Genomic DNA, 27,464 nt, shown 5'->3' with positions numbered 1-27,464 from the left:
TGCATACAGTGATCACTTGCACCACTCTGCAACTCTGGCTATGTGTAGAACTAATCAGATGTGCACTACACAGACCAATCAGAGGAAGCTGATAAGTGAGGGGATGGGAGGGGTTGGCCAGAGTGTAGAGGTGGCCATGCTATAGCTCACCTACATTTAGTCCTACACAGGCCGATGACATTTCTGGGCAAAGCCACAATGCATTTATGTGCGTATCTCTGCACTCCCCAGTTTCAGGACGTGGCCTGAACCTCGAATGCACTGGTGAGTCTCTTTCTCACTGTAGCTTTTTATCGGAGTCTCTCTCTCTCTCTCTCTCTCTCTCTCTCTCTCTCTCTCTCTCTTTCTCTCTCTCTCTCTTCCTCTCTCCACCTTAACTGAGAGAAGAAAAAAAAAAAAAAACATCATAGATACATTTCAAAAGCTTCCGTGAGAGTGTCACATTGATTGTCAGACTGTTTGTGGAGAGCCTCAGTTCTGCAGGCCTGGAGAGGATGTGTCATTGCTAAGAGGTTTTCCCCTTTTTACTCATGGGCCTCTCTCTCTCTCTTTCTGTCTCTTTCACTCTGTCCGGACCTGAAGAGCGCACTTCATTTCAGAATTTTTGTTTTTCAGTGAAGCCTGTAAGTTAGCGCCCTGCAATTGACCTTTTGCAAGGCAAAAGTTAGTCACAGTTAAGGAAAATAGCATAGAGCATCAGTAGTTATTGGCAGCACTGCTCTAAATCTGATTAGAAGAAAATAATCACTTTTGATCAATAACAGGCTATTTGCATAGGGGTCATACTGTTATCGGGGGGCTTACAGTGTAGGAAGTACACAACGGGTGAGTTAACATCTAGTTTTAACATTTGCCAAACAGCATAGAAAACTGGGGGCATTCCTGCCTTTTAGATTATTACCGTTGGCTATATTCTGATTATGATTTTGAATATGTGCAATTGTTTACTGACAACTAATCTTTTATAGTTAATTTTCACAGCTGTGTGATCAGCAAAGGCCTGTACAATAGCAAACGATGGTTTTGACCTGTTGCGATATTAACTGCAGGTTGACTATAACAAGACATTTAGAAATGAATAATGCTCATAGTGCTATAAAGCATTTTTGAGGATGATGCAAAATGATTAATGCATGCATTGGTAAAATTCCTTATTTTTAGTTTTAACTATTTTTATTTTGAATGGCCAAAATTTGATTAATGTAAACATGCTAAGGGGGTGGTTTGTACATGATTTCTTGAGCACTGACATCTTAAGGAACGGACTTACAGGGTGCACTATCAGATACTGTAGACTGGACCTTTGTAATCATGCATTAAATCATCACATTTTGGAGCATTATATAAAAAATTTAATTAGATGAGTTTTAGGAAGTGGCTTCATTTTCATATAACATCCTCAAAAAAACATAAACCAAGTTTCCATTCACACCCTTCACACTCATAGATCCTAATCATCATCACAATCATATATCTCAGATAATAATTTGCTGTCCTGTAATACTGGATATATATTGTTATGCTGTGTGCTGTGCGTGCATATTTCAAGTAACCTCTTTTTCCTAAGTATTATTTATTAGTATTATGTCAAGCACAACATTTACATTTTTACCTTTGTATCCCAAAGTATTGTTACCATTAATCAAATGACATTGTTTTTGAAGTGAAAATAAGGTAACACACTTTCTTTGCACACTTCCGGGTGCAGAATATTGAATAAACAATTAATGGTTATTTGCTGAATTTACCATTTATAGATAAACAAACATATATAATATGTGTCCTGACAAATTTCTGACATGGTTTGTAATTGTATTTTTCTAGTTTCAGTTGATCAAATACATTTAATACATGACATATTTACTTTTATATAATTTGACCAAAGCTACACAAGCATTTGCACTTTTTTTATTGTTTAATGCCGTACCTAATAACCTCTGAGCCTATGACAATTTGACAATAAACTTGGAATAATGGCCATCACAGTTTATTCTGGATGCCATTTCATGAGTTAGAGAGGCATACATCAAAGTTTATGAAGTCATTGTCTCACCAGAGTTTACAAGGTGCAAGGTAAAAGCATTTGCACGTTTGGCTGTTTAGAGCTGCGCACCTAGAAACATCTGGTGAGCTGATGACATAAACTTTGACAATAAATTTTTGATATTGGATGCCTCGGTAACTCCTGAAATGACACCCAGAATAAACTGCTATTATAGGAAATCAGTACATTCTCAGATAGCCAAAAAGGTAGGAATTTGCAGGAGTTAGTTTGCTAGGAGCATCACAGTGGTTCTAAATTATGTGGTTCTAGCTTAGTTGCTAAATGCCACTAATCCTGCCTACAACACATCTTGAAGCAGCATTCCGAAGAGGTTTAATATTCTTCATGATGTGGTTTGTCAAACCATTCTTCATAATGATTGGTAAACAAAATGTTATTAATATTTAATGGTTAGTATCACTTTCGAAAATGTTTGTATCACTTTCCTTATCTACATATTTACGTGATGTTTAGACCACACAAACATACACACATACATATATTAATATTTATAGTCACAGTCCAAAGGAAAACCGTGTTTGTCCATTTTCATCAATTTATCTTAATTCATCATTTGAACACAGCTACTCTCCCTCAATTTTGTGTGAAAATTTTATTAGAAATTACTTTAATTAATCTTTTTACACTGACACCACTGAGTTTTAAATAGGTTTTTTTCTCTTACACAGTTATGATTTTGAGTGTATATAAATATATATGGACAATATATATATATATATATATATATATATATATATATATATATATATATATATATATATATATATATATTTTTTTTGATGATGCAGTATAGGGCATTAAAACTGATATAATTTCTTATCAGTTTGATGTTTGATGAAACATACTTGCTATATAACAATCCACAATTCTATTATTAATTATTGGTAATTAATCATTACTATTTATTAGGAAAAATCAATAATGCAAACTTACAAAATTGGCCACATCCAGAGAATAGCAATTTAATTCCTACCAGATCATTATGTACATATTTAACATGTGCTTTCTGAATGCTGTTCTTCAATGCGCTATAAGTGTACAAATGTGATCTAACAAAGTAAAAATTATTTAATAATGTTATTTACTGCTCGTACCAAACTTTGTTCATCCTAGTTTAAAACACTTGCTCAAGAAAAGTCTCTCACACACACACAACAGTGTTCCACCTAAAATTAAATAAGGACTTGTGCATATGCACATTGTGTGCGTTACACAGTGATAGAAAAGCTCTAGCAGATTTAAAAACAGATACAATAATTTGCTGTCTGCATTCAGCCCAGCATCAGCTTGCCAAATGCATGTGGTTACAGTTCACAGTTTATCAGTAACTAATGTCCACGAGTCATATTTTAAACTCAGTATGAAGTCATTAACATGTCATATTTTGATGCATCACATTTTAAGTAATGCAAACATTTAATAAATACCTCTATGTAATTAAGCACATTAAATGAAATGTACTCATGTAGGCTGAGTTTTACACTAGTAGTCTTACACTTTGTCTGTAAAGGTTGAAATTGCTTCAATGCAGTTGCCCCAATGCAAATCATTTGCAGAATTTGTGCAAATTATGGTCACCCACAGTTTTTGGGTTAGTACTAGATTACTGCAGAAATATAGGGTTAAGTCTATCTACCATTGATTCCAGTAATTAGGAAAATGGCTTCCATCACCACATCTACTGTCCAACCACATCTACCGTCCAATCCGTCATCATCACCTCCACTCTGAGGGGGAGCGATGCTATCATTAATACACCTTTGCATGCATGTCTGGCAGCTGATAACACTTACGTTCTCCATTAACTGCTTTCACTCAGAGAACTACTAAGACACATAATCTACTGTGGTTTCATTAAAATGATGGGGAAAAAAAACCTTTTTACTCAGCTTAGCTTTACGAAATACACAGAAGTGGTCAAGACCAACATCTGACCACTCATCCATATGCAGTAAGTACTACTAATGGATTTTGTGTGTACATGATTTTGAGTATTTAAAATGTATTTAATGTATACATTAATTGTATATTTTTTAGTTCTTTCTACCTAATGAATTTGATTGTTGACTGAAATGACAATTGTTTGTACAGGGCTGAAATTTAATCTTTCTGTAAGATTTTATTCTCTTTTGAATTACCACAGAAAAACATTTGTAATTCAAGTTGTTTAGTTTTGTAGCGCTTTCAGTTAGCCGTCTTCCAAATTTGGAGAAATTCCACCTTAAATAATCTGTAACATTTAAAGATAAGTAAATATTACCTACCATTAGAGCAGTATGTGCTTTTCAATGTTTCAGCATTCATTCATTCATTCATTTATTCATTCATTCATTATCTGTAACCGCTTATCCAGTTCAGGGTTGCGGTGGGTCCAGAGCCTACCTGGAATCATTGGGCGCAAGGCAGGAATACACCCTGGAGGGGTCGCCAGTCCTTCACAGGGCGTTTATTTTTTATTTTTTATTTTTTTACCTGCTTACTGACAAAGGGGCCTCTTAAACACATTTCCAGTCTGTCCAGCAAACAGACTGGAGGGCAGCAAATGCTAAGGAAACATCCTCTGGGTTTTATAACATGAGTTTCTTGATTACAATTGTGAACATTAAAAAGTATGTTCATCTGAATGCATGTGCATTGTGCACGTATAGATGTAACAGTTATGCAGTAACATACTATATTGTATGTAATATTCATCCCTTCAGGATCTACATATTCTTGAGCACTAAAAAATATTTACCAACGCTAAAACTCTCCCCTAATTTGTCTCCGTTTTCTAGAAGTAGAACATATGACTCTGTGGCAGGTTCTCTGTAATTCTATGACGTATTGCCCTATAATCATACGAAGTACCACTCACCACATCACACTGCTACTACAGTAGATGTCTATCTTAACCAACCTACTGTATCACTTTGATACTGTTGTTGTTGATCAAACAAACTCAGAGCTTTGTCTTATGAGAAGCAGTGTACAGGCATTAGTCACAGTTTCACATTCTGAAGAGGTCTGTGGCTTTAGAACCAAATTTCAAAGATGATGCAAAATGCGAAAGTTCCTCTGGGGCTGACAAGGCTAGACGATACACTCCTACAGTTCTGTTTAATTCAGATGACTCGCGTCACAAACTTCATGAAATGGGCAAAAGTTAGGCTTAAATAAAGAGAGCGGACTTTCACAATGTCAAGAAACATGCTTGCCGTGAGACGAAGTAGGGGAAAGTTCTGTGACCCTGAATGCCTCATCAAAATAACTAGGTCTTTTCTACATAGATATTTGATGCAAGGTTTTGATTGTGTTTATCGTTTCTAGGGTTGAGCTCATACATCAGCTGAGTTACTTGGAGGATTTTTTATTTTTTTTTTTGCGATCAACTTTTTATCTCATTATTGAAGAGTGACAAGGGGCAGGTAGAGGGGAGTGGGAAAGGAACAATTGTAATATGGTGGAAGTACATGCAAGACAAATAATTATCTAACACATTACAAGACAGACAAACCAACATAAACATAACTCAAATGTTTTTTTTTTTAAACATTATTCTTTTTAGATAATTAATGCTTTAATAATGCTATTATTATTGGATGGATAATTATGTAATCATCACCAAACTGTACCACAAAGCTCACCTCAGTAATCAATAAAGTAAACATTAACTCTTTTAGAAATAATGAAAGAAGAAAAAGAAAAAAGAATGAAAAAAATAAACATGGAATGTTTTTGTTCAGGACCATTTTTATTGTTCCTTAAGATAGCCTTAATAATTACACTTTGCTTAAAAGTGTATTCCAACAATCTATAGAGTTATTATAAATACTTAGGTTTAAGTCAGTGGTCACAAATACCTTTATAGGCATAATGTAGGCCAACCAATATTGTACAATGTCACGCTACCAAAAAATCCAAATACTCTTTTGTAAATGGCTTCTGTCCCCTTTACAAGTGCCTGAGCACCTGTTTGTGTCCATATATAATATATACTCGCACTGCTTAAACTTATAGGGTACAAGAAACTTGACATTTCTAAAGCATTGACCTGATTTAGCATCTGATACCGTGATCATAATTGTATGCAGATTGATTAGTGTGGATGTGGGGGATGTCAGTTTATTGTCTTTGTGAGGGATGGAAAAAGTTAATCAGAACCACTCTCTTAACAGTGTGGAACATCTAGAAATTAATGTTCCTTGTTTTGCATTCATCTTTAAATCATGGAGGTGTGCAAAATCTTGGGTGCCACTCATGCAATAATAATGATTATTTTTTTTTAATAAAAGCAGTAACTACACATCCCACAGTGTCTGCTTATTAGCTAAATTGAACATCAATAATACAAGACATCTGTGCATAAGTGATATGAATACTTGCTAATAATATGGACAACAAAAAAATAAAATTGTTCTCTGTTTAAAAAAAAAAAAACATACATTCCCTCAGAAAATCAACAAAATATTTTGCACACACATATATATTCTCCAATTTTAATAAATAATGCAAATATTACTTTTTAATTGTTCAAATAGTTTGTTTTCCCCCTCGGATTTCAACTGTCCAATTTTTTATTTATCCTCTTATTGTTTGTATTATATTCTAAATTGTAAAGGTATATTAACTTTCACACATGAGCAGTTGGTCATATAACACTGAAAATGCTTTATTGTGTTTGAATATATGATAATATTATGTGAAATTTACCATAATGTGACTATGTCATCAGTATATAATGTACATTTCACTATAAAACATATAATCTCAACAGTATTACAGCTACATATCGCAAATATGAACTTACAAATGGCTTTACAAAGGGTAGGACCAAACTGTGTAAGTTATCCGTTAAATGGAAATTCAAACAAAGCGTTGTCAAACCTTGAACTTTCCATCACTCTTCATTCCATTTTAGTATATTCTACTACTGTAAAGTTACCATTCTGAAAAGACAAGCTTACGGATATCAATTAATAAATGTGTAAAATTATGTTACCTTTAATTGTGTAAGCATTATATTTTTAATATATTAATTAATACTTTTAACTTTTGCACTACAATTGGATGTGGATTTACATATGTTAATTAAAACAAAACAGTGTCTTGATTGCCATGGTTCTCAGCATAGAGAAGTGCTTGTTATGCTATATACAATAAAAGTATCAACAATTAACACTTTTTTGGTAAAGAACTATTTACAATTTTAAGCAGTTCCATATAAAGGTAATATGCCAGCACTGCATATATTATAATGAATATAAGCAAGTACTGTGCATTGAAGTAAGCCATCATTTAGGAAACTTTATATTTAACTGTTGTCATCATTTCTTATCTCTGTTTTCTTTTCCACAGGTTGAATGGAGATTCCTAGCACAAGGACCACCCCTATCACATTCGTCAGTGTTCCTTTTCTGTTCTCGGTTGTCCCTTCTTTTCAGACTGCGAGGAGATGATCCGTATTCACAACCCCCACCATTTGCCCTTTCTGCGTCAGACTGAAGTGTTTCTGAAAGCTGGCACCCTCTGTGACACTGTACTCACAGTGAAGGATCATGTTTTTAAAGCTCATGCCTTGGTGCTGGCTTGGGCCAGCAAGAACTTTGAAAGGCAATTAATTAGCCAGAGTCCAGGCTCGGGGTATCACTGCAGCGCAGACAAAGTTCCCCCCCACACACTGAAGCAAATCCTGGACTTTGTGTATAGTGAGTGGGTTGAGGTTCCTGAAGATGATCTTCCAGAGCTTCTGAAAGGAGCTCAACATTTGGAGATCCAGTCACTTGTGGAGCAGTGTCAGGTTCAGGTCCTTGAGGTTGTTAATGATGCAGACCAGAGGCTCTCCCCCAACTCTGAAGTAGGGCGCAGTGATTCAGAATCCAGCAAAAAAGTCCCCTCTTCTGAAGACGCATCATCTTCAGATTCTCCACCTCTGACACACTCTGACCATGAAACGTCAAGACAAGTCTCCAATCCATCACTTGCCCCAGTGCACCAGCCCATGTTGTCCATGGCTGTTCCATCTACTGCAGCTTCCAGAGAAGTCACAGTCTCAAGTTTGTCCTCATCGCCAGCTCCAGCCTCTGCAATCCACTGGCCATCAATGACCCCTACTCGCCGGATGGTCCTTAGTTACAGAGACCTCATGGCTTTCCATACATTCCAAACTTCCCAGCATATGATAGCTTGTTCCTATCCCACTCCAGTGTATCCCTTCTTTCACCGCTCCCTCCAGCCTCAATTGCCAACCTCTCTACTGGGGTATACAGGCCTTGTCCATCCTTACCATCACCATCTCCTCCGCCCCGGACCAATGGCACTGGACAGTCAACTAGTGCCAGGTCTCAAGGGAAAGAATGAGCCCATCAGTCCAGCACTGTCAGGAGCAGCACAGGACAGAGAAAGGTAAGAGAAATGTTGCCTCTTTAATAATACTGTAACTGTCATACCAATACTAATTACAAAACTCTACACAGATGACATAGGGAAATTTAATTATAGCCTATAGGTAACTGAAATGAAACTGCATTATTGATATACAATAAAGTTAAGGATGTTTCACTTTAAAGTGTGAGGTTTGGTATTGACAACAATAATAATATGTTAAAACATAAATTTCCCAATAAAGGGAACACACAGAATCAACACAACACATGGCAAATGCAGCACAAATTTAATTTGTCCACACGCATCAACAACACATTTTTTTTTTGCTCAGAAAATTGCAAATATACCAAAAAATACAATTAGTATCAATTCCATGTTTAGCAATTTCTCAACTCATGAAACATTTTTTAATAATTTAAAAACCTCTTCTCATGGAAGCCTTGTTGTTGTTGCTGTTATCAAATACAAATAATAGCTAATTAATCCTTGAAGAATATGGCTACTTTCCAAAAAAAAAGAAAAAATAAATACAATCCAAAGCATGCACCTCCATTTTTGCCAAATCACCATATTTTCAAAAACAAAGTAAAGCTTGTTATTTTGTTATTTTTATTGTGCAACTTTGTATTTATTGAAATGAAAATTTCTATATTTCAAAAGCAGTTCAGGCTGTGAATTACAGTGATTTTACTCTGCATTGTGCTGTCCCTGCAGCACCCTTTACTGTGGTATAAGCAGTATTCGAAACATTCTGCTATTGTTAGAATTCTTTGATGTTAATCTGTCGTTAAATTGTTAAATTGTATCCTTAGACATAAACCTGAGATTTAACCCTGTAACCTTGTCAGACTCTTTCTATTTCTGTGTTGTTTATGCTATGTTTTTGGGAATCACTATATTTGACTGCATGCTGGTATGCCGATTTATTTTTAAGTAACCCAGCATGTGGTAAATGAAAGACGAGCGCAATCTTTTTTTTACTCATACCTTCACTTAAGTATTTTTGCTTTTGCAGTATAGCACTGTGTAACTTACTGATTGAATGCCTTTAAAGTGAGCCAATATTTTTATCATTTAGATGAAATATAATTTTTAACACCAGATTTTGCATAAAGTGTAATTTTAATGAATTATTTATTTATTTATTTATTTATTTATTTATTTATTTATTTATTTTTTGTGCAGTTAATGTTTTTTTAAGCAACATCCATTGAATTATATATGTGGCTTACAATTGTTTTGATACATTTGCATTTTAAATAATGAATTATTAAACAGTGTTCAAAAGCAGAATTTCTCAATTGATTATCGATTTTGGGTTGCATTCACATTGAGTATATAGCATGGTGTTATGTGGCCTATGCCTAGACAGTTTTTATGTTGGCCCATACTTCATTGATTCACTCTAGATAATCAAGAGTTGTAATGGCAAAATATGAGGTTAAAGTCTGTGCAGATCTTAACATCAACTTATATCAGTCTTTAGTATATCATCATATGACTGTGTCTTGACTGATAAATATCTGATTTTCCGACAGACGTTTTTTCTTTCCTCAGCCACGTCTCCACCCACACACAGTCTTATCAGAAAGCTTATTAACTGATTCTACTATGCAAGAAATGTAGTAATACACTGTAATTCTATTCAATGGCTTTAAGCACATCTGATTACCTAACAGTGCATCTCTACAGTAGTATTTTTAAGCTCTAGAATAGTAAGTGGTGATGCTAGTCTAATGCACTAACTGAAAGCACACATATGCAGAAGTACTGTACGTCAGTGTGAGCACTGTACTGCCCACACATCGGGTTCCTGTGTGCGGAGAGTTATGGAGCAAAAAGTGCAAATACTATCAGGACAGAGAGATAGTGGGGAGACCCCTTTGCTCTCCCTCATTACTCAGATGACAAACTTGAAAGTTGCTTTTCATTTCCATTAGAACATTGTGTGCTGTTTCAGTCGCAGTTTTAGCCACTGTCTGCACCTTAAAAACACAGCCACACAAACACACGCACACACACTCCATTCATGCAGTTACTTTCTGCCGATTAGTTACCAATTGAAACAATAGGTAATAATAGGTAAAAATAACCTGTAATGAACTTGCACTCACTTTTACATTCATTGCATTTGACAGGCATAACTCATGTTATAATGGGAGGCTAATTTAGTGCTAGGAGTATTGCCCAAGTACCTTGGTGATATAGAGTGGAGTTCCTGCCAAATCCGTGACTCAGATACAACACTGTCAAAAATACTACAAAAATAAATAAAATAAAATATATTTAAATAATTGCTGTCAATATTAGAGTTGAGAGGTACCATATATTATAATACCTTCATGCCATTTCTTAACATTATCATAGTATACATCAGAAACAGTGATGGAGGATTGGGGAAGACAATTAAGCTACTCTAAAAGTCATCACACAGACTATGCTAACAAAGTAAGCCAAGTGGGATGCTGGTAGATTATACCATCATAACTTTAATTGCACTGGGGAGAGCAGATAGAGATTTATTCCCAGTGATAAGAGTAAGTAGGTGAGTGGGCAGAGTAAATCATCTGTTTTTCTGCTAGACATTTATTTTCTTCCCTTAATCTTTGCTATTAGCTCATGACATCACTGAACAGTAAAGACCAAGACCGTATCCCAACCCATATTATGCAACATTAAATACTATACAAGAAAATTGTATGCTGCATTCATAAGAGTAGCATTTGAAGTTAAACATTTGTGGTCTTGGTCTTAGCAAGAATGTAAGTGCACTGCTATTGTCTTATGGGAATGCCCGTCACTGCAGTTTGTTAATTAGAAATATAAATGTATCATTTCCATATACTGAATTTACTCTTGGGCGGCATGGTGGTGCAGCAGATAGTGTCGCAGTCATACAGCTCCAGGGGCCTGGAGGTTGTGGGTTCGATTCCTGCTCCGGGTGACTGTCTGTGAGGAGTTGGTGTGTTCTCCCTGTCTCCGCGTGGGTTTCCTCCAGGTGCTCTGGTTTCCTCCCACAGTCCAAAAACACACGTTGGTAGGTGGCTTGGCGACTCAAAAGTGTCCGTAGTGAGTGAATGTATGAGTGTGTGTGTTGCCCTGTGAAGTACTGGTGCCCCCTCCAGGGTGTATTTCTGCCTTGTGCCCAATGATTCCAGGTAGGCTCTGGACCCACCACGACCCTAAAAAAAAAATTGGATAAGCGGTTACAGATAATGGATGGACCCTGAACTGAATAATAAATAATTTACTTTTCAGAAACTTTTTCAGAAAAAATGGACACAATCATAGTAATACCACTCATCTCTTGTGCAGATACATTTAGTACACCATGGATATCATAATCCCCCCCCCCCCCCCCCCACAAACACACACATTTCATTCTGGTTCTCTTCATCTTCATAGTAACAATCTAATAAAACTCTAATGGGCTCACTTTGACTTGTGGGACCTGCTTCTGTGTCCATTTGACACATTAGCTATCAGTTTGTATTGCTTTATTGACAGAATACACACACGTATTTTTGCCAACTGTCTCGCAAAATGCAGAATCATCCCATATTTGGACACTGAAATATGTGTTCCATTTTGGACCAATATTTTTGAGGTTGCAAAGTTATGGCGATGGTTTCAGACAGAAACACACAGCTCTCTCTTAGCTGAAGTGAGGGGCAGATTTTCATTGGTCATCACTTTTATTTAGCCAATCAGAAGAGAGTTATATGTCCATCATTCAGTGCTGCAACTAATGGAGTCACCATCCCTCCTACAGGGGTTCGTTTTGTGTCAAATGAGAGCAGCAGGTCAGTGATGAAAAACTGGAAACTATAGCTCGGCTTACTAATGTTAGCACTGTGTCCTGGAGAAACTACATTTCTTTCCCCCTCAACACAGTACAGATGGATTTTTGAGTAATTATTTATAATTATTTATTATTTATACATAAAAATCACATTACATAATTTCATATAGATTAACAATAATATTAACAAAATATTATTAGATTGTAAGACAAATGTGTGCCCTAAATAAGCAATATATTCTATGACATTTTGACTGGACATATGATAATGTAATGAGTCTTTTAGAATCTAGACCAATAAGAATCTTTGACTTCAGATCTTTATTATAATTAATTCACTTATTTTAAACTGGTAAAACATTATTTCCAAAATACATGTATGGATTTTGCTTTGCCATTGTTCAAAAAGGCTGCTTACAGGCACTGGCGGTCCTGGTGGTTGTTGGTTTAATAAATGTCTGACAACAAATATGTTTAATCTTACTTATTACAGTCGAAAAAAGTGCATACTGGTCCCCTGGCATTCCTTATTTGGATTTCAGAACGTTGGCAACCCTACGCACATGATGTATGTGGGGAGATGGTGTAGTGAGTTTCCTGACAGTGAGTGTCGTTTCAAGACACAATAAAGAAAAAATATTAATTGAGTGCCTGTTACAATGTTTAATTAACCAAATTGAAAATCCACTGATGCACTAGCTGAAATAGCATTAAGCTAACAGAGAAAACGTAATTATTGATGAATGTATGTAATTATTAATCTGTGTTGAGGAGAGCGGCATTACTCACTATTCTAGATCAGATAAACTTTTTTTTCATACCTGCTCTAAAACAGCATTTTATAATAGATTTTACCACAGTTATATTATGTCCCATTCAACAACCTTCATCCACCTGATCTCTCATATTTCAGCATGACCCTAGCTAGTATAAATAAAATATAATACAAATTACGCTAATATAATTGCTAAATTAATATACCATTTCTAAAAAATATGTATACACTGGTCAGCCATAACATTAATACCACCAGTTTGTTTAAGCACTTCAGTTTATTACCATTTAGTTTCATTTTCTTTCCCCCTGTTCTTTAATGGTCATAATTCCAAAGGACAACCTGGTGTTATCTGGCTAGTTCTGTTATCCTCAGCGCTGTAGTGACACTGATGTTGTGGTGTGTTAGTGTGTGTTGTGCTGGTATGAGTCTGGATCAGACACAGCTGTGCTGCTGCTGTTTTAAACCCCTCCTTCTCACTGCTGGACATCGCATGGAAAAATATCCACTTCCTAAATAATACCTGTTCAGAGGTGTTAGTAATGTTATGGCTGACTGATGTTTAACATTCGACCATGGCACCTCAGAACAGGCAGTTTAAAGACAACAAATTAGAAGAGCAGCAGTGTCATAGCGAACCTAACATTTCTTGCTACTTTAATTAGTGGTTTCACCAAAACAAATATATTACAGTTACAATATATACAAGATATAATATATTACATATACAAATATTACAAATGTACATATTTTCATCTACTCTGTCTGCAGCAGTTCATCTCTGCCCATTCCTGCTGAGTTTAAATGGTTTGTTTCAGCCAGTACTGCTTCTTGAATAACAAAACGGTTGCTTTTATACATCTTTTTTTGTTAAAGGCACAGTACGAAAACAGCCAGCTTAACTGAAGGGGATGAACAGGATTTGAAAATATCACTGAAATATGAAGGGCAATTTTTGAAACAAGATCACAGAGATGATAGATGTAGACTATTGAAAGGAAAGCATTTATTTTTTTACTTTTTTTGTGCTATTAAAATATTCTTTGTTTAACTTTGTTTCATGTTCTGCATGATTTACCTCATAGTCTTCATCAGTGCCTACACACTGTGAAACTGAAGTCCGTTAATCAAACAGATAAAAGATAAACTGGCACCACTGCCCTGATGTTCTATTTCAGGAGGAAGAGAAGGAAAGAATCAAGCCCACAGATCTTTTCTCCCTCTATCTGTAGATGTTAATCTATGTCCACCTTCATCTTGGCAGAGGAAAGCATCGTCTTTTTGCTTCGCTTCCTGTCACAAACCTACCGAAATGCTTTTTCCCCCTTCATGCTTTTTGTCACTTTTAAGGTTTCAAAGATGATGTAAGATCCTGCGTAAGTCATTTTTACCAAGACTGTAATGTTGCAGTTTCAAGTCAATGGTTTATATTGGTACGGTTTTCAAGGCTGGGGCTTATGTGTGTGCGTGTGTGTGTGTGTGTGTGTGTGTAATTTTCTATTGTCTAAATATTGCATGTAAGAATTTGTAAATGTTTATTAAGGTTTTATAAATATATACGTAAATGTAACTTTGTATATATAAAGGTGTACATTTTAGTGCATCCATTTGATGTTTTTCATTTAAAAAAGCACATGCTAACTTTTTATAATTAAGCAATATGTGTAATATAAGGACTGAATAAATTATGCAAATGTGCAATTATTACTCATTAACATAAAATGAGACATATCTTCCAGAATTAATCTATCTGTGGCAGTTAATACACACGCGCACACACACACCCACACACACACACACACACACACACACACACACATTTGTCATTAATATATGACAATATGATTTCCAGATTTAACCTATCCATGGCAGTGAACGCCCACACACACGTACGTATCATTCCCCAGCATCTGAGGAGCAGTTGGGGGTTGAGTATTTTATCGGTGTCATGTTTTTGTGGCACTAAGAGCCTAAATACTAAAGCTACACTTAACCCTGACCCTAAATGTTTATAACCCTAATTCTAACCCTGCATAAAATCTAGACATTATACTAACCTTATCACTAACCCTGCATTACAGTGTGTGCATTTCGTGCTTTAGTGGCACAATACTGTGACATTTGCATGTTGGTCCTAGTATTTATAACACACTTTAGGTGTGATAACAGGTTGTGCTGAGAGGTTTAAAAATGAAGAACAGAGCTGTCTTTAGGGAATGTATGCACATCACTTTTGCATGATCATTCTGCAAGATTTCTCCATACTGAAAAAAAAAAAAATAGTAATAATAATAAATAGTAAAACCCAGTGTTGCAGAGCAATGTCCTGGAAGTTGCTGTGCTTGAAACTAAAAAAGCTATTCAGTTGTACTGTATCAAGCTAAAGTCTCGTGAGTAGGGTAAAATATTGATTTAAATATAACATAAAATAATAATTCTAGTACCAGGAGTGGGTAACTTCTAGGAATTCAGTGGAACTTCGTACCAAATCAGCATCAGTCATGACAGGAACTGAAATGTATACCACTCTATCTATTTTAAGTCTAATATAAAATGCTGAAGCTATTAAGTCTGGGGTGTGCCCCAATAATGGAGGAGCACTGAATGTAAATGACAGTAAAAAAAAATCACTTTTGTAATTAAACTGAATTTATTGTACCTTTGTATCACCTTGAGATGCACTAATAATATAGATATTAAATACCACATTTCTCACAATAAAACTTAAAAAAACAAAAAACAATAGTACTCATATAATTAAATTAATTTTACATAACTTCTATCTCCTTTTTGGTTCTAGAGGTGAATTACCTTTATTGTCATAGAAAGTGTTGTTTTTTTTTTTTAACAAATTTCACACTTACTCAATTCTGCCCAAAGGGTCTTTAGGAAACTAAAAGGAGATTCTTGGGTACATATTTTGAACCTGTCATTTTAAGGAGTATATTTTGCTTCAGTGCAGTGGGCCACTACATTGACCAGCATGAACACTATAGTACCACATTCTGGACTGTAATAAATTATATGGTAGCTTGATTTTAGTGCTGTAAAATAATATGTAATATTTAATCTTAATTATTTATTCATTTATGCCTTTTTTCATATTGGGAAAAAAATCCAGGTTTAAATTCCAGTTAATTAATTTCATATCTTGCATTATTTATTTTATTTACTTATTATACAGTTAAGGAGGCATAGAGTAAAGAGATGTTCGTGATTTTGAGATTCTGTGTCTTTTGAGAATGATAGGTCTTCTGAAATATATAAATCGTTCAGGTTACTGCTGTCAGTGACAAACTGTAAACATGCCACATGTTTTATCATCTTAATCTCGCGACTGTGTGGTGGTTTTCAACACCTTTGCAGGACTCTTCTCTATTGTAATACTGCAAGTGTTCTGCATGGTTAATCAGTATTCAGGATCAAGTCCCATCAGTGCAGAACTGTGCTTTCAACATTGAGCTTGCTTCAGAGTATAGTTGCATAAATGCATTTGCACAAATATACACTGAAGCACATAGTAGGTATAATTCAGCAATACACTTATAGAATCTATGTGAAGACCTATCTCCATTCCCACACAGGTCAGAATTAGCTGTGGTCAGTCAACTTCCAGCATAAAGGTCAAGATGTGCCTTAGACCAGTAACACAAAACACCTACACACGGCTAGCACAGCTGATGTAGCTAAGTCTGTGACCTGTGTGTACAGTTGCAAGCAGACTTCTGAAAACCATGTGTTGTCCTCATTGTCACTTAAAATATGTTAAAATGAAAACATCTGCAACACAAAAAACCTCATGACGCACTTTCAGTATGTCCTTAGTTTTGATGTAGTCTAGTAATCCTGCAAGTAATTTTGTATTGCTTCTAGGAAGTGATACTTTATGAATGTTTATAAAGAAAACATCTGCACATTAAATTGCAATCACTAGAAAACTAACCTGTTATGAGCAATGCAAGTATGCTGAAGGAACCTAGTCCCCCACCCTACAGCCCAGACTCAGCCTGAGGGATGTTATCTGTTGCCATGTCTGGAGAAAGATCTCAGTGGAAAGAGTTTCCTGATGAAGCGATAATTTTTCATTATTCAAGGCAAAAGGTTTTATGTATTTATGTATATATTTTATTGAATTGAAAAGGTAATTTAAGAGTTATTACATTAAAAGACACAAACGTACACACACACACACACATACACACACGTGTGTATGTTTGAAGTAAAACACACACACATAAACATTTATTTATTTTATGGAATTGAAAAGCAAATTTAAGGGTGATTATGCGTGTGTGTGTGTGTGTGTGTGTGTGTGTGTGTGTCTTTCAAAGTAATCACCCTTAAATTTGCTTTTCAATTCCATAAAATAAATAAATGTTTATGTGTCTGTGTTTTGGGCGGCACGGTGGCGCAGCAGGTAGTGTTGCAGTCACACAGCTCCAGAGACCTGGAGGTTGTGGGTTCGATTCCTGCTCCGGGTGACTGTCTGTGAGGAGTTGGTGTGTTCTCCCCGTGTCCGTGTGGGTTTCCTCCGGGTGCTCCGGTTTCCTCCCACAGTCCAAAAACACACGTTGGTAGGTGGCTTGGCGACTCGAAAGTGTATGTATGTGTGTGTGTCTGTGTTGCCCTGTGAAGGACTGGCGTCCCCTCCAGGGTGTATTCCCGCCTTGCGCCCGATGATTCCAGGTAGGCTCTGGACCCCCAGCGACCCTAAAAAAAAAAATTGGATAAGCGGTTACAGATGATGGGTGTGTGTGTTTTACTTCAAACACCTCAACCTTCATATCATAAATATCTAGAAAAATGTTTATACACAATGAATGAATGAATGTACAAAACCTTCTTTTTTTAGTGCTAAATTATTTTCAAAAAAGCATAATTTGTTCAGGGCATTCAAAACATTCATTTATTTAAATTCTGTACAAATCTGAACTCAAAATGAGTGACACAAAGCACTTTGTATTATGGGTCTCAAAGTAATTGTGATTTCTTTTCTTCCACTCTTTCTACAGGAAGCCAAAGGTACCATCAGAAAAAGAAACAGTGTGTAGACACTGCAGTAAACCATCTGTAGAAAGTGCCTGGAGACAGGAATCCCGTTCCACACCCTCAGGTGAATTGCCCTCACTTACGCACAAGTCAAAATACTAAAATGACTTCCTACATTCTACACTCGTTGTACATTCTCTCAGCTCCACTGAGCATACAGGTGCACTGTAGTTTCAGACTGTAGTTCCTAGGTAGCCTTACTTTGCTAGCTCCCTTTAACCCTGTTTTAATAGTTTTACTATTACTACTTTTTTAGTGTGTGCTGGATCAGACCCAGCAGTGGTCCTGGAGTTTATGAACACCATGCACACTTAACTGCCACTCTGAGACACCTACATCGTTGGTCCACCTTGTAGCCTTAAAGTCAGAGGCAGTAGCTCATCTATTATTGCCATTTGTGTTAGCCACCCAAGTCCTCCCTCAGAGATCACCATTGTATCAGGGTCACTGCTTTTTTCAGAAATCTATATATTTATTTACCATCAGAAAAATAACTCCAAACATAAATGCAGAAACATCTCCAAATAATAATATAATCATTTTTCATGAGTGCATCCACCATTCTCTTTATTACAGCAGAAGCTTTTTTGTTTAATATGCAAACATTATTCTTTATTGTCTATATCCTTTATTCAGTAAGGGTTTTTAGAGGGCAAATTTTTTTCAGACCCACAAGTGCTTAATTCTTTTCTCACCATGGACGAAAGAGCTAAACCACCTGAGATGGTTTAAACATTTGCTCAGATCTAAAGTGAAAGTAGATTTAGATTTTCTCCTTACTCTTGACGATGAAAGTTTGAAGTGTTGTTTATCTGATGAAGACAGTTTTTGTTATGTATCAGGTTTGGTATGATCATCAGAGAACTCTAAATACTAGTGTCCTGGATGACTGGATACTCATTACTATAGATAGATAGATAGATAGATAGATAGATAGATAGCAAGCAGGTAAAAAAGAGAAAAAAAAACAAAAGATGTGGCTCTCTTGTGGTACATTGGTGCTCTACTGCGGTCAGCTGGCAGAGCGAAATGTACAGTGTGTTCTGTGCTGTGAGTTGATAGGCTGTACATTGCACACAGTGGAAATATGCCAACGTCATCTTTCATTTTGTGTGTGTGTGTTTGTGGGAGAAAGAGTGAAATAGAGAGATAGAGAGAGAGAGAGAGAGAGAGAGAGAGAGAGAGAGAGAGAGGGAGGAGAGACTCTTATCAGATGCATATATAGGTTTTTGAAACTACATAAATAGAGACAGTTTAGAGTAAGTACGCTACAGTCAAATGTATTAATGCACAAAACTTTTCTTTCACTGCACAGGGGAAAAAACACTGGAGGAAGCTAGTTGTCTCTGTTATTGCAGTTTTTGTATGGTTCTCTGCGCAGCATCCTGTGTGTCTGGAAGGTGGAGAGAGGGGGTTTAGAGAGAGAGAGTGGGGTGGGACAGAAAGAGAGAGCAAGATGGGAGAGAAGTTGAGAGTTTGTTTTGTGTGAAAATAGGTGCATGGCAAACAAAAGCTTTATGTCATTCTTGCATTTTGACTCAAACTTCCATATGTCCTTGGCTCTCACAAACTATCTAAGCAAAGACAAAAGTGTTAACCATGCTTTTTTTCTTCATCGTTTGAGCCGTATGAGAGAGGATGTGGTGTGTGTGTGTGTTTGTGCTTGTGTGTGTGTGTGTGTGTGTGTGTGTGTGTGTGTGTACACACGGTGAGCAGTACAGCAGGTTGCATGCTGAAAGCTGCCACAGGATGTACTTATCTAAAAATGGGCCCCTTTCGCAGCATGATGGCAAGGTTGGGATGTCACTTTAGGCCTATAGCTCCTTTATCATATCTCACCCTCAGATCTACTCATCACACACCGTTTGCCACTGCAAACATAAACCACAATGTAAAGCAGGTGTTGAAAAGTCACACCTTCAAGGCCCACTGACCTTAATGGACACTAGGTTTGTTCAATCTTAGGCATTGTCCACTTGCCTTATGTTACATGTTCTTAACACAACACATATGCAGGTAAATATGTAACATTTTTCATTAGAATTACAGCTCCAGAATTGTCAATGCTTTACTGACCTGTCATCTTTATTAACCTCTGTCATCATTTCTCTGGGCTCAGCACTGCACTATGTAACTTTCAGAGGAGGGTATGAGATGGCTCATTATCAATCTGGGACTAAGGAATCATGTTTGAGATGTATGACAAATAACACTCATTTACTAACTCGTGATATGAGCTGGACTTCAGATCTAATAACTTAAACCGTACTTGAAATCAGATGACTGTTTATTGGTTGGTGACTCACTTTTACAGTTCATCGCAAAGGAGAAAAACAGGTAGTTAATCGATATGAGGCTTAGGCACAACTAAAACTGACCTAAAGCTAGACTGAATTTCAAACATTTGAAACATCTCCTCACAGCAAATTATCCAGTGTTAAATCAACACTATTAGTGATCATTTAACACTGAGAGTGTTGAATTATTACACTAACGATGTTAATTTAACACTAATAGTGTTGATTTAACACTGGTGAATTTGCTGTGCTGAATATCCCTAAAGAGAAGCCCTTGCTTTTCAGTGGTTATTTCTGTATTTCTGTCCTTTTGCCTTCCCTCGTGTATGCTTGTGTAAACCAAATAGGTCAGTTTAGTAAATGAATGTGTGTCATATGTGTCTGTTATTTCACTGACCACATCGACCTGCTTATCTTTCTCCACTTACATGTCGACCTAGGCTCAAGCGATTAGCGGAAATGCACAATTTTTTTTTCATAATTAATTAAGGATAGAAGTATCTTTATATGCATTTATGTGCATTAAATTCGGTTTATATTGTGCATTGATGACAATCAGTTTTAATGAATTAATTTCTTATGGAAGGATTCACCTCAAAGTCCAGCCGTAGAGTAACTAAACTTTAGCTGAGCACCCCACCCCCCACTCCCATATATATATATATATAAATATATATATATATATATATATATATATATATATATATATATATATATATATATATGTACTCATTCGCATTTGCTATCTTGCTACCTTGGCACGTGGATGCATCTTGCGTGCGGGCTACTCAACCTTCACAGAAGAACACACATCTTCACCTCAAAGCTATGGTAGCTCTCAACAAGCTGAATGTGTTTGTGGTAAGGGGTGAAAGGGTAAGACAATGCCTTCTGCTGACCAGTCCATGTGTGAAAATGCACCCAAGTTATCTTGCATTTATTTCTGACAGTGTGATCTCACCTGTGTACCATACAGGTTAGATTTAACTTTTTTAACAGTCCAATGGATATAAAAGGCTGTGAAATCTGTATTCAGTTTTCCCCTTAAATTTTTACAGTTATCATCAGTAATTCTGACCTCTGGCTGATTTGGATTATGCTGCGATATATATATATATATATATATATATATATATATATATATATATATATAGCAGTAGATTACTTTCTCTAGCAGATGTAATTCAATAATAACTATACACATATGTTATTACTAATGTTACTACTACTACTGTTTTTACTACTATTAATGCTACTAATAATACTAATGTTACTACTACTACTACTTGTATTTTCTTTTACTATTACTAACTCTTATGTTATTACTATTACTACTACTAATACTAGTACTACTATGACTGCTACAAGTACTACTCATTTTAAAACTATTTCTACTACTACTTCTGTTACTACTACTAACATTTACTACTACTATGACTACTCCTACTAATAAAACTTCTACTAATTTTAAGTACAGATATTACCACTATTACTGCTACTATAAATCAATATGCATCTGTAAGCAGAGTATTCACAGAATTGCTAATTTGCTATTACATTATTACTAATCACTTCTCATATTTCTGTAATGATACTGGTCTAGACTTACAAACTTTTTTTGCCTTTTCTGCTTTCTGTGTCTGTCATTACCAGGTTCAGAGGAGACTTATGGATGTAAGTTCTGTAAGAGAGGAATAAGGGAGAAACGGTCACTGAGGTCACTGCGGAGAAGTCTCGGGGGTGAGAAACCCTACCAATGCAAACACTGCAGCAAGAGATTCAGCCTAAAACACCAACTGGATACACATCTCAGAGTACATACAGGTAGAATATGCACAAGTCAAAACTCACTGCCAAAAAAATTAATGTTTTCTAGGATTGACGTCTTCTAGAATGGCTAGAGGTTAGTGTTAAAATTAACTCTCAGAAACAAAATGGCTATAAATGGGAACAGACGGTTAATTACATATCCATCATAATAGTTTATAATATCCTAGCTAGCATAAATAATAATACTTACTCCATTAAATAACTATCAATAAAATATTATTGTTGAGGATATTTACCTTACTGTATAGTTATCTTACTGTATACTGTTACAATCATCTGTAAATTAACTTAATGATTGTATTTCAATATGTGTATCATTCATTTAAATCTCACAGAGGTTCTTTTACCTTCATCCTGATCTTTTGCTTTAATGAACAAAGGTCACACAGACACTCAGCTGTAAGGTAAACAATTAAAATGCAGCCATTGGTAAACCCCCTTTGGTAATTTAGAAAATGAGGTGAATTCACTTTATGAAAGTAAAGCGACGACCCGACCATATAACTGGATAACACAATGGCTGGAACTGTTGTGATTTTGCTGAAGGAGCGCATTTCTAGCCTTAAATTGATGTATTCTGTAAAAAAAAGCGAAACCAATAGTACCACCAGTGAAACCAGTAGTAACACCACATGAATTCCATTAAAAACTATTGTTTAGGGGACAAGTATTTTTTTTTACGCCAAAATATTGCTACTGTGGTTTTACAACAAGGTATGTGTGTGGAAATCACACTGTGAATGAACATGTGTTTAATTTTAACATTCACAGTGTTAATTTAACCTTGATGTTGTGTTTTGTTGCTTGAACGTTAATTTGCTGTGTGTTTCTTGTTGAACACAAATTCAAGGTGTGTGCAAGTTCTTGTGTGGCTGTCCTGTGGTCTGTTTTATCTGTGTGAAGGCAGGAAAACATTAGCTTTTCACATAGTGGTGTTTTTGAGGGTATGCTATTTGGTAAACTAAATTGTTTGTTACTGCTCATCGGTCAGTTAAGATATTTTATATTGTTTAATATTAGTATTTATTAATTAATTATTTACTTGGGGAAATAAAAACTTTTCAATATACAACTACTACTCACAACCACAAATATAAATGAATATTTTCATTAACAGTATGTCTTAATTAATTTGAACAAGCTATGAGTGTGCAGCATGTATAACGTAACTTCTAAGTGCTAATATGGTTTAAACAAACAAAAAGATTTACATGTTCTAGGCAGGATTTGGAAACTTGGATTTGGAGACTAAGTTAAGTGCTAAGCCTTGCTAGTGTGATTATAAACTCAACGGCTTTTATATGTATAGCATTCTTCAGTTTTTTTAATAATTCACACAGCGCAACAGCATGTGTATATATAATAATGGCTTCAATTGATTGAAAGTTAGCATGTTTCAGAAATCTTCTTAAGTCAGATAACCACAAAAGTGTGATGAAGCAGGATTTACTATTTACTCCTTTTCTCCTTCGTGCATATTGCACACAGCTAGCTAATCAGCACTTGGATCTCTTAACTTGTGCAGTGAAACTGTGCAGAACTTACACTTTGTTATGTAAATCTGTATTCGCACTCATACAGACAGTCTATCACCCTCTCTTTTCAGACTAATCTGCCATAACCTGAAAGCCATGAATGAGTTTTACAAGGAATACAGTTTCAGAGTGTTGTCTTATCAGAATTAGTAATACTGGCTAGCGCTCTGACAGAATTCATTGAATTCATTTTACAAGCTTAACACCTTATTTCCAAAAGTTCATAGACACCTCTCAAGCCGAGTGAATTCAGTTACTTTAAGATGCACACACTGTGTATTCAGAGGTTCTGGTGAGCACACATTTTACATTAAGCTCCACTGAAAGCATGACATGAAAACGAATGAACTAGGTTCACATGAGCTTAAAGACACCATGCTCAATGCCAAGCTGCCACTGAAGGATTATAAAGCTCCTTGGTCGTTGCGCCGTGGAGCTGTTTTCCCTGGCGTGACAGAGAACCATACAATTTGTTTTATGATGAATTTCAATGTTATTTTTGTGATCTAAAATTAACCATGCACAGTACCTGATTTCACTAATGTTATCTTGGCCAAGTGCAATCAGATCCTCAAAGGCTGCTACTGCAACAAAGCAGGACAAACTTATTAAAGGTCACACAGTTCACTCATCTGTGACATGCTTTTGTCAAAATACCATAAGGGTCAAACATCACAGTACCGTTCTCCTCCTGATTAAACAACCCTGTTCAGAATGACGAATTTGAGTTTTTCATAAAGAGCTACTGCTTTTACAGAAGAGGTAAAGTTTTTGTTATGAAACATGAGAACATAAAATATGGGTTAATTGTCATTGTGCAGAGTACACTAAAATGACTCCACATTTAACTCATTGTGGCAGTTATTACACACTAAAATACATTTGCAATTAAGGGCAATAAGCACACACACACACACACACACACAAGCATGCATCCTGGCTCCCAGGGAACAGATGGGTGTTAAGGCCATTCCTTTGTGGATGCTGAGGGAGGGGGAAGCACTGTTCCTTCTCTCGCTTCACCATAATTTTGCTCTCGGTTCCGGGGATTGAACTGGAGATCTTTCAGTCTTTAGCCCACTTCATTAACATTTTAGCCACAGATGCCCTCAAATCATACAGCACTCATAGGTTTTGTTTACTGTTGCCTTTATGAGAAAGTCCAGCCTCATACTATGCACTGTTTGTATTTGAATTCTCAAGCCCCTGCATCAGTGGTCATCTTTTGACCACAGTATGTCAACAAGATATTTCTAGTTGCTGACCACTTGTCAAAACAACAGGATATTGATGCACAGCAAACCCAAGTTACAAAGCTACGATGCTATGATACACTTTAATTCCACTCTCACACTTGTGTCATTGCTGTGTTGAGGGTGTCGTGTTGGTGTGCATTAGGTTTTTTTCCAGTAAACTAAGCTAATAAACTTTTTCTCTCTCTCTCTCTCTCTCTCTCTCTCTCTCTCTCTCTCTCTCTCTCTCTCTCTCTCAGGTGAGAAGCCGTTTGAGTGTCGACTCTGTGGTCAGCGGTCACGTGACTACTCAGCTATGATCAAACACCTGCGAACACACGGTGGAGCTACGCCCTATCAGTGCACCCTGTGCCTTGAGTTCTGCAGCAGCTTGGCCACTATGCAGAAACACCTGAAGGGTCATCCTACCCAGGACTTCCCACCGAACTGGAGCCTTAGCAGCACCTACCTCTACAACTGCCACACTTAACATCAGAGCTGCCACATAAGCCAAGCTCAGTGGATTCCAAAGATCTAGTGACTGAACACAAATAAGACAACAATTCTTAAAAACTTAAGAATATTTGCTTACAGCATTTTACTTTTACAATGTATGACAACATTTTACAGTAGGGCAGTGTACACAAGGCTACATGATAACTACAAACATTTGCCAAAGCTTAAGGGCCCCTGGTCTAAATTTTTTATTTTTTTATTTTTATTTTAGTTTTTCAGTGAAAATAAGCACACAACTCTACAGAGAACACAGGAAAAACAATTACTATTTATTTTCTGGAGTCAACATATTGTTTAAGAAATAAAACATGAAAGGTAGTTTGTGTAAACTTTATGATGCATCTTATAATTTGCTTTTTCTTTTCTGCTCAATATGTTAAATTGCATAAATATTATGGAATTCGATATTTAAACATTCTCCCTCAGTTTTATCATTTTAAGTTTATGATTGACCATTGTCATTTTATCAAAACAAACAATCAAACAAACAAACAAAAGCCTTAGAAAGGGCTGTTGAGTGATTAAAAATAATATAATTAATTGCACAATTTGCTGAAAACTAATGAAAATAATTTGCCTTGTCCCTTCTTCACACGGAGGATTGTAAATACTGGTTATGTAAACACAATGCAATTATATTTATATTAGTATTATATATTAGTAAAATGTTAATAGTCCTTGGGAGGGAGATAAATTTGTGTATTGTTGATGTGTAGAATTTCTTCTACACAGTTTGCAGAGCAAATGTTACAGCTTCAGTAATAACTTACAAACAAAAAGTGGGATTAGGCGAGGTAGAAGACTAAAAAGGATCTCTCTCTCTCTCTCTCTCTCTCTCTATGCATCTTTTATTTCTAAGTTTTAAAACAATGTTTGTTTGTGTGTGTGTGTGTGTATGTGTGTGTGTTAGAGAGAGACAGAGAGAGAGAGAGTTATTATCCCCATGAATAGAACAAATCAATGAGCATGCTTTTGCAAAGTTTTTCCCTTGAAAAAACACATAACTAAAGCAGTGATGGATAAATCCTTCTTACCTTGTATTTTTGAACTACATAATTCTTAGGTTACCTTTTGCTGAATAATGTGACAATTAATATGCAACAAAGAGTGGGAGAATGTTTTAATTTTGAGTTACAACTATGCATTACACACATACACACACACAAAACATTGTTTTAAAACATATTTGTACACCTAGAAATAATGTCCTGAAGTTGTTATAAAAACACCATATTCAAATTGCTGATTAACTGTACATGAGACCTCATGATAACTGACATAGTGTATTTTGTCATGAATGCTCTCTAATGTTAAATTATTAAGTCTCTCATATGCTGTAAATTTGGCAGTAGAGCTGGAACGTGAAAGCAGCCTCTAAGACGCTGAAATTAGCATTTAGAAATGTTTACATTGGCTGTCATGATGAGCTTATCTAGCTGTGGTGTAGCCTTATGAACACTGCTATACAATTAAGTGTTACCCAGTGTTCCTTTAATAGATGTAGCGAGTAATAATGCATCTTACGTCTGCACAAGTAAATACAATGGAATCTCCTCAAGGACAAGTCTTATGACATACAACCTTAAGTTACAATACTCTGTGCCTTGCTGATTTATGACAGATTATATATGTGTTTCACTTTTGTAAAAACAGATTAAAAAAAACAAAAACAAAAACAAAAAAACAATGGTAAATTAAACCATACTTGGTATGATGTCAGGACACATGAGAATACTGATCATTTCTGCACATTTTGTTCAATTATGTGTATTTATGGCGGCTGATTTACATAAGGTAGATCAGACCCTCAATACCTTATCTGGTATCTGTTCTCATGTACATGTTTATATATTTAATTTTGCATCAGTTGCATAAAGATGTGAAAACCACTCATTTTCATTCTCTGTTTAATGTTAAATGTTATGGCTTATATGGCTTATGGATTAAATGAAAAAGCATTATTATTACCTTTAAAACAAACAAATAAATAAATAAAA

General features: G+C 35.8%; 1 protein-coding gene across 3 annotated transcripts; it reads left to right on the top strand.

The window, feature by feature from the left end:
- The first annotated feature begins 128 nt into the window (after nt 1-128).
- zbtb32 (zinc finger and BTB domain containing 32) lies at nt 129-27,464 on the top strand. Of its 3 annotated transcripts, none has more exons than XM_066686219.1 (5): nt 129-264; nt 7,403-8,449; nt 18,021-18,121; nt 22,008-22,178; nt 25,212-27,464. In XM_066686219.1, exons 2-5 carry the CDS (start codon nt 7,500-7,502, stop codon nt 25,439-25,441), a joined length of 1,452 nt encoding a protein of 483 aa, XP_066542316.1. In that variant the 5' UTR covers nt 129-264; nt 7,403-7,499; the 3' UTR covers nt 25,442-27,464. The 3 variants fall into 3 exon arrangements, with proteins under 3 accessions (XP_066542316.1, XP_066542325.1, XP_066542334.1); XM_066686228.1 differs by lacking the exon at nt 129-264 and adding an exon at nt 459-512; XM_066686237.1 differs by lacking the exon at nt 129-264 and adding an exon at nt 692-825.

Source organism: Hoplias malabaricus, chromosome 1, assembly GCF_029633855.1.
Source record: "Hoplias malabaricus isolate fHopMal1 chromosome 1, fHopMal1.hap1, whole genome shotgun sequence".
In the NCBI taxonomy this organism is placed as follows: Eukaryota; Metazoa; Chordata; class Actinopteri; order Characiformes; family Erythrinidae; genus Hoplias; species Hoplias malabaricus.
The sequence above is the reverse complement of the archived record's forward strand: the minus strand, read 5'-3'. Positions and strand labels throughout refer to the sequence as shown.

What these genes read in the sequence shown, in the direction of transcription:
- zbtb32 (XM_066686219.1), top strand. Translation starts at nt 7,500, where the DNA reads ATGATCCGTATTCACAACCCCCACCATTTGCCCTTTCTGCGTCAGACT. An exon ending in ATCCCGTTCCACACCCTCAG is followed by an intron (nt 18,122 to 22,007) that starts GTGAATTGCCCT and finishes TGTCATTACCAG; the next exon opens with GTTCAGAGGAGACTTATGGA. An exon ending in ACATCTCAGAGTACATACAG is followed by an intron (nt 22,179 to 25,211) that starts GTAGAATATGCA and finishes TCTCTCTCTCAG; the next exon opens with GTGAGAAGCCGTTTGAGTGT.